At 39.6% G+C, this 15643-nt stretch overlaps 2 protein-coding genes across 2 annotated transcripts; both read left to right on the plus strand.

Moving 5' to 3' along the window:
• Window positions 1-1908: 1908 nt before the first annotated feature.
• ankrd6a (ankyrin repeat domain 6a) lies at window positions 1909-9996 on the plus strand. The gene is made up of 14 exons (XM_062397482.1): window positions 1909-2169; window positions 2262-2360; window positions 2629-2727; window positions 2889-2987; window positions 3426-3524; window positions 3857-3934; window positions 4084-4188; window positions 4328-4498; window positions 5104-5229; window positions 5405-5557; window positions 5976-6089; window positions 6391-6679; window positions 7406-7773; window positions 8152-9996. Exons 1-14 carry the CDS (start codon window positions 2020-2022, stop codon window positions 8335-8337), a joined length of 2136 nt encoding a protein of 711 aa, XP_062253466.1. The 5' UTR covers window positions 1909-2019; the 3' UTR covers window positions 8338-9996.
• A 2160-nt stretch (window positions 9997-12156) lies between these two features.
• LOC133962111 (gap junction alpha-10 protein-like) lies at window positions 12157-15096 on the plus strand. The gene is made up of 2 exons (XM_062397564.1): window positions 12157-12284; window positions 13579-15096. The coding sequence occupies exon 2, from the start codon at window positions 13618-13620 to the stop codon at window positions 15094-15096; it is 1479 nt and encodes a 492-aa protein (XP_062253548.1). The 5' UTR covers window positions 12157-12284; window positions 13579-13617.
• Window positions 15097-15643: the final 547 nt, after the last annotated feature.

The following is a 15643-nucleotide window of genomic DNA, read 5'->3' on the forward strand; positions in this document are numbered from 1 at the left end:
TAGATTAAGTCTCCAGGAAATAAATGAAAGTGTGTGTGTGTTTGTATGTGTATGTGCATGAGCTAGAATTCATCAATCAATCAATCAATCAATCAGTTGAAACCGTGAAATAATTTCACATCAGATGAACTGTTAACTGTTAACACACCTTGGCATCGTGTAAGATGGCTTCACATATCGATGTAGATATGTTCACCAATCCCCCCCCCGTATATCTCTCACTCATTAAGCTGCAGTGCAACAGCTGGCATCCTCTCTGCACATACTCACACATTGAGTGGTTGGTGGTTTTGCATCATCCTCTTACACACCACAAAGCTTCCAACTCTTTGTAGGACTGTTTGTTTGGATTTGCATGAATGGTCCTTTTTGCTACAACAGAGAGTAACAGAAGTCTGCAGGTTCCGCGGTCAGTAAGGTAGAACATATTTTGGGCAATGCTTTTATTTTCTATGAGAATATGTAGCAACAATTTCATCTAATGTGGGAATATCTACCATCACGTTGACATTTTTAACACTAGCAAACATTGAATAGGCTAAACTGGGAAACAGTATAACTGCCATTTGTTGAATTTGAATTATGCTTTTACAATATCAATCAATGTAATATTAGAGTAATTGTAATTTTTTGTTAAATGTTTTTTTTCTTTTAATTTTCCTTCTTTCAGAAAGGAAGATCGATATTAATCCAAACCTGTCTCCCAAAAACTATATATTTGAAAACAAAGCAAAAATTGTCTTACTGAGCATAACTGTTAAACATTCACTAACAACATTATCATTTGTTATCCTACAGTGTAGCGATTTTTTTTTTTTTTACCTTGACAGCAGAACAATGGCTTGATGTTACCATTATAGATATGTTTTGAATGGACTAGCCCAAACATAAAAAATGTGCTAGCAACTCTAGCTGACTCATTAGAGTGTATGTTCATTGTGAAAATGTATTTTAATACCAATAAGGCTTATGGCTGGAGCAGTTGTTGTATCTGTCTAGAACCTTGCCGTAGTGTTTTCTCTAAGCCCGGGCTTACAGCTGTGAATTAATATGTGGTATAAAGCAGGCTTAGGTCTTTGCATGGGCAGGATTGTAACAGACCTGACAATCTGTGATGACAAGCCTCCAAGAATTCCAACACAGCCACACCATGGACTGTTGTTTATCAAGAAAGACCTCTAACACATTCCTTGTAAAAGTGTCACCTTTACATTTTGATCATGTAGAGGTAGGTGTATTTAACATAGAACTATTCATAGGCCTTTTGCTAAATTAGTCTTCCACCATCTTCACACCAAGACTAGAAAAAAAAAATCTGGCAGTAGATGCAAAAGTTCACTAATATAAATTCAATGAACAGTCAAACAGATGAAGAAACTCCATAGAACATATTACATAATAGGGTGAGCTGTATGTATAAAATATAAAGAATTTGTATTCACGCAGCAAAAAAAGTGAGAACGGTGTATGTTCTACATTGTGTTGAGTGATGAGGGAGGAGAATAAGGCTCATCATTCTGAGAGGCTCTGTTGTTCAGGCTTTGGGTTCAACATAGTATCTAATCGCCAACAAAGATTGACCCTTGGAATGCAGCATAATCTGACTATCTGCTCTTCAGTGCTGACACGAAATCCTTTGTCATGCTTAACATTAAAGGAACAGGACAGCCAGTGTAAGAAATCAGGTCAGTGCTATTTAGTGAATGAGCCAACATAGGCTAGTCCAGACTATGAAGGATAATACAGAAAATGCATCACTTGAACATCATTTGGTTGACAACAAAAAGAAACGTAATATTATTAGTGGCTGCATGCACAGCAAAACATTTACAAATGTTTTAATCTTTGATTAGTGTCCACATGCTGGAGAATTGAGTAGCTAAAGAGCCAGGACTGTTTTTCTCTGAACAAGAGCTAAAAGAAGGTAATCATTGGATACGACGGCGAATAAATAACATGTTGAATGATATGTTGGTAAAAAAAACATGAAAATGTGTGAATGTGTGTGTGCTAGCAGTGATGAATGTCCAAGCACTAGTGCATGTCCCAGCATCATCATGCCAGGGCCCAGGTCACCAGACGGCCCTGCACCAAGCTGCCATGGTGGGAAACAGTGATGCAATGACTGCTCTGATTCAGGGAGGCTGTGCTTTGGACCTGCAGAACAGGGTGAGTAGTGGGCACACTCAGCATTTCAAATCTCATTCATTCACCAACAGAACAATTTGTAATTGGAGCATTGCATCCAATATGTGTTTAAGGATGGCAACACTGCACTGCATGAGGTGTCTTGGCATGGGTTTTCTCAGGGCGTCAAACTGCTGGTTAAAGCAGGAGCTGCTGTGCACATCATGAACAAGGTAGGATAATAACAATAATTATAATAATTATAAAAATAATCATACATTTCATTGATCCCCACAGGGTAATTGTTTCTTTTATTATTCTTATAATTTAACAAGAGTTACACTGTGGACCAGAAAGTCAGCTAAATATATTAATCATCATTGACTGTCAAAACTCTCTAATGAAATCATAACGTCTGCAAAAAGCTCCTTTTATAGATAATGGTATCCAACTATTAACCCAATGTAAATCGACACTAGTAACTGTATTAAGTTGATTCAGGCAGGAAACACAGCACTCCACCTGGCCTGTCAGAATGCACACGCTCAGACTGCTCGGGTATTGCTGCTCGGAGGATCCAACCCAGACACCAAGAATAACGTGAGTTGTCCAGCATGCCACAATATACCAAACTCTTCTGAGAGACTTAAAAAGTAGTGGACTCAGACTGTCACTATGAGATTGTCGAGGTATTGTACAATGAACTGTTGAACAATTCACAACAGTATAGGACTAAACAAAGAACTCTGCTTTGGTTCCAGGTAGGTGACTCCTGCTTGCATGTAGCTGCTCGCTACAACAACCTGACCCTGGTGAAAATCCTGTTAAACTCATTGTGCTCTGTGACAGAGAGGAACAAGGTGCAGTATATCAGTCATCAACACAATATTCAGAAGGATTTTATGGATTCTAGTTACAGTTTCAGCTTTTATATACCTTAATCCACACACTGACAATGCAATAAAACCGGAGGCACTCTGAAATTGATATCCACATCTCACTGAATGTGTCTGCACGTATAGTTCAGCTGCCATTTAGGTTCCCCCTTTGTGAGCAAGGAGCAAGATCAAGATGCAGCTGCAATTGTTCATTCTTCATTGACCTCCATCTATGTGGAATACTCAAAGACACTTGTACACATAATAACAGTGTTGTCTGTGTACATCTTAAATATTTGCATCTTATCCAATATAAAGGTTAACATTAATAGAACATGTAAAACATATTTTCTGTTGCATATTAGTTTTATATAATTGGAATTTCAACAAGACTGGGTTGGTGTTGGTGTTTTCCTATAGGGAGGGGAAACCGCTCTACATGTGGCTGCTGCTCTGAACCATAAGAAAACAGTTCAGCTCTTACTGGAGGCAGGGACTGATGGGAAAATCAGAAACAATGTAAGTTCCCTTTTACAAGTTAAACGCCATACATAATTTCTCAAATATCTGATTACCTATCTTAGATATACATCCAATTCTGACACACCTTGGAGCTCCAATGTCAAGAGTAACATCATTAAGAAGGCTAAACCTGCACCACAAAGTATTTGTATATGCCCACAACACTATTCAAGTTGATCTTTTAGGGGAGAGTCGTTTAACAACAACTCTTGCCAAAGGTCATGAAAACCAGATCCAGGATATTTCAGAAAGAAATATTTTGGATTGTTGCTATAGGTCATGAAATGTCATTGTGTTTTCCTGTGTACTGTATGTAACATACTTTCCAGGCAGGTAAAACATCACTGGACAAGGCCAGAGACAACAATCATAAAGAGCTGGCAATTCTTCTGGCCAGGGCTCCTCAGGTTAGTCTTCTCAATATTAGAATCTTATTACCTTATCTTTTATTAGCCCCAGTTTTTTTATTAGAAAAATAATTTGAATCCAGACATGTTTGGTAATATGAGTAGCCATGTTGTTTGGCATTCAGGCTTTTTGATTGGTATCTCCTCAGGTACATCGCTTCATGAGAGGAAGAACAATAAGGAAACGAAGAGAAAGATTGACATCTGAGCGCAGGTCCCAGTCTTTCACCCGAGAAGAAATACTGCCCAATAATGTAAGAAACTATTAAACATATGAGGATGGGTGTCATGAGAGAAGGAGCGTTAGTCAATTTAAATCAAATCTTTAACATTTCATATTCATTTTTAGACTTTTCTAATAAAAAATCTGTTCCTTATTCTGTGTGTCCTTAGGAGGACAGCTGTTCTGTGGTGGAGGAATGTCGCAACAGTGAACAAATGCAGAACCGAACTGCAGCCGAGCGGCAGCCTCAGCGACGAAGGCAGCAGCAGCAGCTTTATCAGAAGACCCCAGCCACAATAGACAATGCTCACAGCCACTGCAGGAGAAGAGAAAAGAAGCAGGTGGGTGAACAACAGGAGGCACCAGGACCAGCATGTTCAACTCACATAAAGTTACACCTGCTTGGCAGTTATTGTATTTTGGTAATTGAAAAGTTGGTCTCATATCCTGCAGATAACACAATTTGAAATATTATGACTTAGAGTATGAAAACATAGTAGTATTTATTTGCAGTACTGCGGGCTGCAAGTCAATATTTCCCCCCCTCTTAAGTTGGCTGTTACTGATTTTAGAGAATTGGGCTGCTAGAAGATGCAAGAATTACTTTTTTCTTTTGTGATTTTATGACCTCACAAGACCACTATACACGTCTAATCATACTCACTAAATGTTAAAAGTTTTTTTTTTATTTACAAAAGTTACTGCTTTAGCAGTGAAGGTGATGTATAACATTGATCTTTTAAAATGTTCTTGTAGTTGTTTTTTGTGGGTCACTAACTAAGCTAAGCTTGTAATGATAACCCATCTAGTTTAGCTAGATTGTAGTTTCCACTTGTTCTAAGACCACCAAATATCATGCAAATCATAGGAAAAACAAATAGGAATTTCATTGAGGAAAGTAAGTTGCAGTTTTTAGTAACAGTGTGTTACTTTCACTCTTCTGAAGACTTTGGACGAAGATGATCTGATAAATGGGAAGACTGACTTTCACAATAAGAGAGATCTACTCTGTGATGATGGCTTCACCCAGCTTTTCACGCGGTACCGTGATGAGGATGGCAACCTTATACAGGTTAATGACGAATGCAATGTTTTTTTACTACAAACATAAACCATTTTTGCAAAGCAGTGGTTCTAAATCGGGGAACAATGCCAGGGCACATTTTCACGAAACTCATCAAACATTGCTTGTCACTGAGCTTAAAATATCAAGTTGCTACTTAACATATTGAGCATTTTCTCTTTAGGCACCAGCCAATGGATGCCACTGTAAGCCCTTCCTGAAGAAGCTGGAGGGTCAAATGAAAGCCACTCAGGAGGAGATGATGCTGCACATTCTCAACGTCCAGGAGCGCGTCAGTAGCCAAATGGGCAAAATGGACCAAAGGAACCGACATCAGGTCTCTTTCCATTCATCTCTGCTAACAGAACATGGTTTCAGACTTCTTTTACACCCACAGTGCCATAAAATAGTGGCTCAACTCATTTGGGTTTTCCAACTTTTTTACCAGTGTCTGTTAATATGAACAATTTCTATTGCATATCTTTAGGTGTGCCTATTGGGTTTATACACTCAGCAATCAATTGGTTCCATAAATTCTCGCTAGATAACATCAATTAAAGGGAAACCATCATTGTAGAAAATGTAACAACTTAGTTTTAATTTTGTTTTGTTTTGGCTCACTACAATTTAACAAGGATTCCCCCTTTGCAAACCTAAATATGAATTTTCATGTGAAACCGACATTTAACGATTGATATGTTCAAATTGGTTGACTCAGTGTTCTACCAGATTTTTCTACTCCTTGGTTTGCACAGATTAAAGTGTTGAATGTGCTGAATGAGGAAAGAGCAGCAGCAGAGAAAAAGAACATGGTTTATATGATGGAGCGGAGAGCTGCCCAGGACAGAGAGGAGGCTCTGAAGACACAGGTATCACTTACTACTTACAGCTGACCCTCGATTTCTTTCCATGCAGAAACCGCATAAGGAGGGCCAGTTTTATCTTGCCATTTAATTCTCAGCCCTTAAAAAGATAGATATCTTTGATGCAATGCTAATGAAACTGAGTAATTAGTTATTTGTCTCACAATTTTAATGATGAAATTCCAGAAAGAATTTTTTTTAATTAAACTGGACCTATCTTTGGCACTCCAAAGACTGATGTTGTTTAGGTCAAATTTTGTATAAATACATTTTATCATACGGCAACTTTGTGTCTTATCTCAAGCAGGCAGCAATGAGTCATGAACTGAAAATGTGGTGGACGTCTCACCTAAACGACATGGATGTCCGAATCCCAACTAATAGCCAGTATTACAAACTCCTCTCTTCACCATCTGTTGAGATGTCTGAGGCAGACGCTGATATGGAATCACTCCCCCTGCTGTCTCTTGTATCTGGTGACAGCAGCACTTCACTGGCCAACTATGTCAACATCCTGCCAACAAAATCCGGCCAAGGGGACCTTGAGCAGGTTGGGAGGAGGAGATACTTTGAAATGAGACTGGAAAGGTCACCAGGTACGTCCAAGAAAATCTTCAATATTGCAGTTAAATGACCCGTTTTGAAAAGAGGTGTTCAACAGTGTATTAATGGCTGATATCACTTCATGATCTGAGATTGAAACTGCCCAAGAAAGAGAAGAAGATTACTCATGTAGCCTACTATATGCAAATTAAGAACAGTAATTTTACCTTTTTTTTGGGGGGGGGGGGGGGGGGGTATTTAACTTAAATGATTTACGTTGCAAAACAGCATGAATTCAAATTAAAATTCTAAATCATAAACTGCACTGAAACTAAAAGTGTGGTAGATCACTAATAAGCCATCCCAGTGTCAATAAAGCCAACTACATTCATTGAGGAAGATCACAGGTAACATTTCATAAAAAAGCTAGTAAGTACCGTAAAATACAAATGAAAAATCAATTTTGCATTTGTAAATATATCTACTATAAATTAGAAAACACTGTAGAGATGACATGAAATAAAGGGTGAGATAAAGAAGGATGACTTGTAATAAACACACACTGTTGGACTGAGTCAGATATTCTGCATTTTTTTTATTTTAACTGCTTCATTGTTGAAAGCAATTGAAAAAAAAACTTGAAACTGAATGAATGATGAATTGTTTGTGTATTGTGTGGTATTTGCCATGGACAGACAACGTTACTTATTGAACATATTCTATTTTCCTTTTGTGTAGAGTAGATGAAATATTTTTTTCTCCAACCCCACTTCTTTCAGATGATTACGAGAACACAGCCCTGTTTCCTCCACACAGCAGCCACATCAGAGACATCCCGCTGGGTTCTGCTGACCCCATCTGGCAACATTCAGGAGTGCAGGACAGTCCCGTAGCTGCAGTGGTGCCATTGTGTGGGGGGGGATTCTCAAGCAGCAGCAGTCAGTCCAGCATCAGCGAACAAGGACCTGGACTAATCCCACATCAGGATCACAGACATGACATGACCCACATGAAACACTTTGGAGAGTTGATGAGCTCCTCCAGGCAAGAAAACAGGCACAATGAAAGCACCACAACACTGGAATGTTTCATCAAACCCACTGAGCCCTCATTCAACCAGGAGAGGAACTATCTGCATGCTATGGAGGTTAGTGTATTACTGGGTTGGAGGAGGAACTGGTCACCACAGTGAGCATAAAAGGTTTTTGCTGAACCTGTCAATCAAGCAGATCAATGTTGTATTATGTGTAGCCATCATTCTATCAGTAATTATTTTACTCAGATAATAGAGGGCAACATGGAGGGTTTGGTTGGTTTCCAGTCTTTATGCTAGGCTAGGCTAATTGCCCTCCCAGCTGTACTTAACACAAAGACAGACAGATGTCAATGTTCTCTTCTTAATCTCAGACAGAAAGAAAATATGCACAATTCCAAAAACTTTGGACTGTTCTCTTGAGAATTTATATTTATATTTATGAATGTAGGAAGCTCTGAATTCTTTCAAACTTCATACCTCTACTGTCAGGTGACCCAGCGTTTCTTTGACACGGTGTCCACTCAGTTAGAGCGCTGGTACGAGAGGAAGCTTGGGGAGGTGGAGCAGCAGATCGAGCTCAGGGCCCAGCAGGACAGGAACGAGCTGACGCAACGAATCAGCACGCTGGAGGAGGAGCTCCAGAGGCTGAACACCAATGAGAATGCAGACGTCTGATACACCAGCACAGTCACCCACACAGAAAGAAGAATGATTTAAGTTTTTTCAGTTTAATTGAATATTTATCCACTCAGTACTCAATAAACTAATCTAAAGCAAATGCTTCCCTCTTATCAGGCAATTATTTTGTGTATAACGGGCTACAAATTAAAAAAAATTGATAAAAAAGATTATACCCTGTTAAGCTGTGGTCAACCTGTTTCTCAGGTGGAGCAGCCAGAAGCCTGGTGCAGTAAGTTTCAGGTACAAACAGGTGTGCATAGTTTAACCCAAGATGGAATGTCCAAAATGCCAAATTTGAGGCTTTAGTTCACAAACTAATGGGCGCTGTCATGATGGGTTACCACTTGGTTGACCACAATATTATGCTGCATTTCCCATCTCCTAGTATAAAAAGTACTATGGAATGCCATCGAACAGCCATTTCTATTACTGGGTTAGGAGAAAAAAGAGAATGAAAAGGAATTATCCTGTTATCAAGGGAAAACAAAGGAAATATGATGTATGATTCCATGTCCGTATAGGGCTTCCGTATTATGGTAACACTCTCCATTCATTCGTGAAACAGTTAATAGACACAGTAACAGGTATTATTGTAGAGGTTAGTATGAGGTAGTAGCTAATCCCATATTATCTAATGTTCAGTCTCCTCAATGCTGATCCATATTCAGGCAGTTTGCTGTCTATGGATCAGAAACGTGACATAATTGGATTACATATGGAAAAGAAACTAAGACACTAAAAGCCTGTTTAATTTCATTTGACAGCAAATTAAAGCTTCCCATAAAACAGATTTCAAATCCTCATTCAAGAGTAACTCACCTTTTCCCTTCAATCTGTTGTCGTGTTCATTTACAACACAGTGACCTCTGCTGGTCACTTTAGATTACACCGCTTGGATAAGCCCTCTGATATGTAATTATGCTGTAATTGTAAATGGACAGAGTTTATATGACACATTTGTGCTCTAAACAACAACTCAAAGTGCTTTTGACAGAAAGTCACAGATTCACCCATTCAGACAAACCTTCATACAGCATTTCAACACGCTTTTATATGACACATAATTTACACACTGATGGTGCAGCCAACAACAAGATGTGTATTTAGGTAGCCTATGTATGCATTTATTTATTATTTATTTTATTTGTTTTCTGATGTTACCCTGTTAGATTCTGTATTTTTATAGATTTATTTCCACTCTCTTGGGTTTTATTTTGACTTTTTATGCTTAAATCATACTGCCCACTGCCTCACTACCTGTCCCAAATGAAAAATAAAAAATAAGAGTCAGGCAGAACTCAAACTTGGCTACTTGTTTTTATCATGTTATGGAGGGGAGGGGGGAACATGTGATTTGGTATGGGTTTTAAAACCAAAGACTTTTTAACTCTTTATATGTGTTTGATATTGAATTTGAATCTGCTTAACGACCTTTGTCTTATCCTTCCTTACCAGACATCTAAGACATTACATTTTTCTCACTTAATTGTTACCAGATACTGTATTTATAAATTTTATGTCATTGTTATAGTTGTTGGGATGGAGCTTGTGGAATGGAGATGTGACACAATAATTCTGTACTGTGAGGAATATGAATGCATCATTTGCTAAGCGTATTGCTAATTGTGTTTGTAAAATCCAATTTTGCATTTAGTCCAGTAAGAAGTAATTCAATGCATGAACTTTTACACTAAAGTAAAAGGTCCTTAAATGTACATACTTACATTACATTAGTTTCTTGATAAGTTGGATTTAATGAACTAATGGAAAGTCCTCATAAGGATATCAAGCTCAACACATGGATGAGTTTAGGCCTAGTGTCAAACAACAACAGACGGATTAGACATCGTCCTACCCTCACAGCTCAGTCCGTCGGGCAGAGCAGTCATTGGTTGTGTAACCTAATGATCCTGGTATGGATTTGTATTTGGATGGATTTGTATTTATATAGCGCTTTTCTAGTCTTGATGACCACTCAAAGCGCTTTACACTACAGTTTCACATTCACCCAATCACACACACATTCATACAGTGCATCTATCCCAGCACTCTGTTATTCTATGGGGGCCATTCAGGGTTCAGCATCTTGCCCAAGGACACTTCGGCATGCAGATTGTTCAGACTGGGGATCGAACCGCCGACCTTCAGGTTGGAGGACTACCACTCTACCCCTCAGCCACAGCTGCCTATGACATCTGGCATTTGGCCTCAGTGACCACGGCAGAAGCTTCTGAAGGGAAAATCAAATCAATGCTACATTGACTCTGTCAGAGCGCGATGGAAACCTAATTAAAGGCCCTCCAGGCACAGCTGGTCATTTTATGCAGCCAAGCACCAAGGCTGTAAAATTAAGCCAGTAATATGAACTATTGCTTTACTCTGAACGCTGAGGGAGGGGGCATGTAGGCCTCCCTGAGCAGCATAGTGTCAGCATTCAATATGCAAAACAACTCATGCCAATGTCATGTCACTGTTATTAGCATACAGCAGTGCATTCTGGTCAAAATTACCTTGTATATTTGGTACACCATAAACAACTGAACTGATGTTTGGGATAAAAAGTATAAACTACAATGATATCACAGTGGGGTGTGTAAGTGTTTACATTGACTGATGGTTAATGTTAACTATTTCTGGTCCACCTGCATTAACCATAATTACATTTATAAATTGTAAGTGGGAACCAAAGCTGGATAATGAGCTTACATGTAAATAACAAGCAAGTCACAACCTTGTGTCTGCTAATATGATTGTATAATGATAGCTTATTTTTTCATTGAAGCTGTCCTTATTGGAGTTAATGAACCTCATTCGATGACTGGGCAGCTTCATGGAGTCTTGTTGCTGCCGAGATTTTGCCATGGTTAGAGACCAATACTAAAACCCAAACCCCACGGGCAAACCTTGCTATACTGAGGAGAACAAGCAGACGGATAAACTGTTAACTGTCAAGAAATGGATCCAACATATGACTTCCCCCGGAACCACATACTATGGTTTAATTTCTTTTTGAATAAAGATTAAACAAGCAAGACAGCTTGTCACCACAAAAAAGTGTAGGCCAGACTTCCAAGTCTTTATGCTGAGTTTGGCTTACGATGACATTTGTTCGTACAAGATACATAAAACACAGATATGACATTGATATCAATCTCAGTCTCTGAAAAAAGTGAAGAAGTTCACTAATGTTGAACCTTAAGGGAATATAGAAACAGAAGAATACCTGCCTGTCATTATGTGGTTGCTTTTTAACAATACAATCCAGATGTTATCCCTATACCCATCACAATGGGTATCACAATTAATTTGGCAATCTTTTTTCTCTATTGAGTAATCGTTCACATGTGTCATTGTCCCTGTACAGACCTTGTTAGATTGAATGTGCACAGCAGAGATGCCAGGCAGTCATGCACATATGCTTTGGGCAAGACGGCAGGTAAGAAGGATCCGTTAAACCACATTAGCCACATTCAAGTGGTAAATTTAAATGTAAAGGCCTCTCTGCTGGCTCTAACATCTTTATCTTTATTCGGCACCAGGAGCAGGTCCTACGTGAAAAACTAGCCATAAACAAATATCAAATCACTCTGTCAGAGAGGGAGATATTGATGGCACTGGTTGGAGTTGGTACTGCTGGCACGGGAGAGGGGAGAGGGGAGGGGGATGGGGGGCATTGTCCCGTCGGGAGGCAATCGATACTCACATCCTGTGAACCCTGCATGTTACACAGGAGAGCAATCATACACACAGGCAGCACCAGCACACACACATACACATTAAAACAACGACAGGCGAGAGAAAAGGAATGTGGACCGGAGTTAGGTACCAGCGCAAGAGGAACTCCAAAACAGCTTCATGGGGTAGCCATACAGACACTGTCCACTCCTAGACACATGATGCAGGGCATCAAGAGGCAAAGAGGGAGCCCAGACCAGTGATATGTAAGTGCTACTAAAATGATTTTTTTTTTTGAATGGAGCCATTTAGTGTCATGACATGCACCCTTAAAAAATATTAGAGCTAAGTCGCATTCTTATGAACTAAATGTAGACTGAGGTGATGATGTTGGATGGCTTCTTGAGCTCAAGGATTGATTGAATAAAGCCTGGACTTTAATGGCACTGACTATTTGTTGTTCTAAAGTTGCAACAACATGCCAGACCACATTCTGTTTGGTCTGGACGAGGCTCATTTCTACATTGTCATGATGGACAATCATGTTTTTCTGTCAGAAAACAACAACCTGAATGATATGAATAAGTCATGTAAAATATATGTATAGAATGTTGACTATTAATGTTTGTTATGTTTGAAAGCATGTAACTGAAGTGATTCTCAGCTTGAAGTCTTTCAAGACACAGAGAATAATTCAAGTAATATTCTACATTGATTGCATGTACTTAGTTCATTTTGACCCAATACATCATCCTTCTGCCAAAAGTACTTACAATTCTACAGACCACCAATAGGTGCAGCCCAGAGCAAATACCCTCTTTTCTCTGAGTAAGCTTTGCTATAGACTATAGTTGTCAGCTGTAGAAGAAAATGACTGAGCATAGTTAGAAAAAAGACCTATTTATTATTTTATATTTTCAGATTTACTTCTTCAATAGGAACTAGTGGGATTGAGAGAGCCATACCCAAATCTCTTCAAGATCTTGGAACTGCGACATCACCCAAAATAGGGGATCAAACACCAGCAGCATGATCTCAGCGAGATTGTAAACAATGATCCAGGTCAGGGAAATTTATTTGAAGCATAAAATGCAAACATTCAACCAAAACTCTCTATTGAAAAAATCCACAACAGCTTACAACCAAAATGTCTGGGTCAATGTCCCGTTCAGAATTTATGCACATTTACTTTGCCTCTGCCATTATTAACGAGGTTACTGCTGCACCTACTTTCAATCTTATCTCCAGAAGAGGCATTAGCCAATCTGGCTAAACTACTTTCAACCTGTCTGATTATCTGTCTTTCTAGCCTTTTTGGATTCATTGTTAGCTGTATTGCCACATTACACTCACTAAACCACTTTCACAAGTGCAATGTTATGGAGCAAAGATCCAGTTATCAGATCACCTGCATGATCAGTTACCATTTCTTGTTTGAAAGTCAAAGAGATCAGGTAAAAAAGGAACCAAATGACCATAAAAAGACAAGATGATCATAAACAGATATCAAACAATGAGAAACAATATCGTAATCATTCCATGCATGCTGTGTCCTCACAGTTTTAAGAAATGTGGCAGTGAATTGGTGAGAAGCTGACCATGGGTGACTGGAACCTGTTGGGCAGCATCCTAGAAGAGGTCCACATTCATTCCACCATCGTGGGCAAGATATGGCTCACCATACTCTTCATCTTCCGCATGCTGATCCTGGGGGCTGCTGCTGAGGATGTTTGGGATGACGAGCAGTCCGAGTTTGTTTGCAACACTGACCAGCCAGGCTGCAAGGCAGTCTGCTACGACCGTGCCTTCCCTATCTCCCTTATTCGCTTCTGGGTCCTGCAGGTCATCTTTGTGTCCGCGCCCTCACTGGTCTACATGGGCCATGCCCTCTACTGCATCAGATCACTGGAGAAGGAACGCCACCGCAGACGAGTTCAGTTGAAGGAGGAGCTGGATGAAGCTGAGTTGCCGTTGGATGACCATAAGCGAATGGAGAGGGAACTGAGAAGGTTAGACGAGCAGAGGAAGGTGAAGAAGGCTCCTCTCAGAGGATCTCTGTTGAGAACCTACATCATCCATATCCTTACACGCTCTGTGGTGGAGGTCTGCTTCATCCTGGGCCAGTATTTACTCTATGGTGTGCAATTGGAGCCATTGTATAAGTGTGAGAGGCTGCCTTGCCCCAACAGTGTAGACTGTTACATCTCCCGGCCAACAGAGAAGACTATTTTCATGGTCTTCATGATTGGCATTGCTGGTGTGTCACTTTTCCTCAACATTCTGGAAATATCTCACCTGGGCATCAAGAAAATCAAACAGGCACTGTATGGAGATAGATACATTGAAGATGACAGTTTCATTTACAAGTCCAAAAAGAAGACATCCTTACCACACCTTTGTGTAATGAGCAATTTATCACCTCACAATGGGCCTTTGACTCAGACGTTCAAAGTGATTCCAGAGGTGGATATGAAGCCTCCTCATTACAGCACTGGGCTCAAAGCCAACCAGGATGCACAAAGAAATAACAGCTTGGCTCATCTGGGAAACAGTCAGACCATCTATATATGTCCCCAACCTAGGATGCCACCCAGATATGGCCAGATCTGTGCACTGCAAGCCCCCCAAACCCATGAACGTCCAGAGGGCCACACAGCCATGGTGGACCACCATTCTCCCTGGGCTTCAGCTGTATCCAATGCAGAGGGAAGTGCAACAAGCCATCTTGCGGACATACAGGAGGGGGAACACCCTCACCCAGGCCATTTGGAGGGTCTCCTTTCTGGTAACACCTTCAGACCCAGCACTATCAGAGACCTTAATGAGGAGGAGCGTAGGGAATCAGTGAGGAGTGAGGTCCTGATCCCCAACCCCAGAAAGACAAGCTTCATGATCAGACCACCCTCTGAGAGTTTTTCCTCCATCAGTGACTCCATGAGCCCTTCCTTACATTCTTCAGAGGAGTCGGATGAATTAGGCTCCCTGCAGGGAGACATGCCCATGATGCCACCTGCTGGAGGCCGGAGAATGTCAATGGCAAGTAAAGACAAAATATTATTTTGTGTTATAATGTTATAAAGTCATACGTTTTCCTGATTATCCAGACAAAGCCCAGAAGTGACAGACTGGCAGCCAGTGTAGATTTAGTGTTCTCTGTGGAAGTACTGAAAAGAAGCAAACTGCAAACTGCTCTGAAGGAATTTGAGATAATGGCCTGCAGATCTGACTAACCAGATAAAAGCTTTATTTAATAAAAAAGGAAAAAAAGCAACAAAAATAAAGAGGAAATGAGCAATATAAAGAAAGAGCATTGCGGTGATGTCACAGAACTAGTTTCTAATATTTTTAGTGTAAGTTAATTAATCATATTTAGATCATAACCAAAGTATAATATGTAAAATGCAAAACTGATCGAAGATTATTACAAAGATAAAAAATATTTTATAAAAATGTGATGGAAAAAGTAAATCAATAAAAAGATACACATATTTTATAATTGCAAATTTAGGATGAGTGTGATATTAAATTTAAAAGTAAAAAAAAAATACATTGAATTCCATAATATTGTACATAAGATTATATATCTTTTACAGTTAATAACTAAATCGAACTCTCACGATAACAA

This window comes from Platichthys flesus, chromosome 10 (genome assembly GCF_949316205.1).
Source record: "Platichthys flesus chromosome 10, fPlaFle2.1, whole genome shotgun sequence".
NCBI classification, from domain to species: Eukaryota; Metazoa; Chordata; class Actinopteri; order Pleuronectiformes; family Pleuronectidae; genus Platichthys; species Platichthys flesus.

What these genes read in the sequence shown, in the direction of transcription:
- ankrd6a (XM_062397482.1), top strand. Translation starts at nt 2,020, where the DNA reads ATGAATGTCCAAGCACTAGTGCATGTCCCAGCATCATCATGCCAGGGC. An exon ending in TTCTGGCCAGGGCTCCTCAG is followed by an intron (nt 3,935 to 4,083) that starts GTTAGTCTTCTC and finishes GTATCTCCTCAG; the next exon opens with GTACATCGCTTCATGAGAGG. An exon ending in GGAGAAGAGAAAAGAAGCAG is followed by an intron (nt 4,499 to 5,103) that starts GTGGGTGAACAA and finishes ACTCTTCTGAAG; the next exon opens with ACTTTGGACGAAGATGATCT.
- LOC133962111 (XM_062397564.1), top strand. Translation starts at nt 13,618, where the DNA reads ATGGGTGACTGGAACCTGTTGGGCAGCATCCTAGAAGAGGTCCACATT.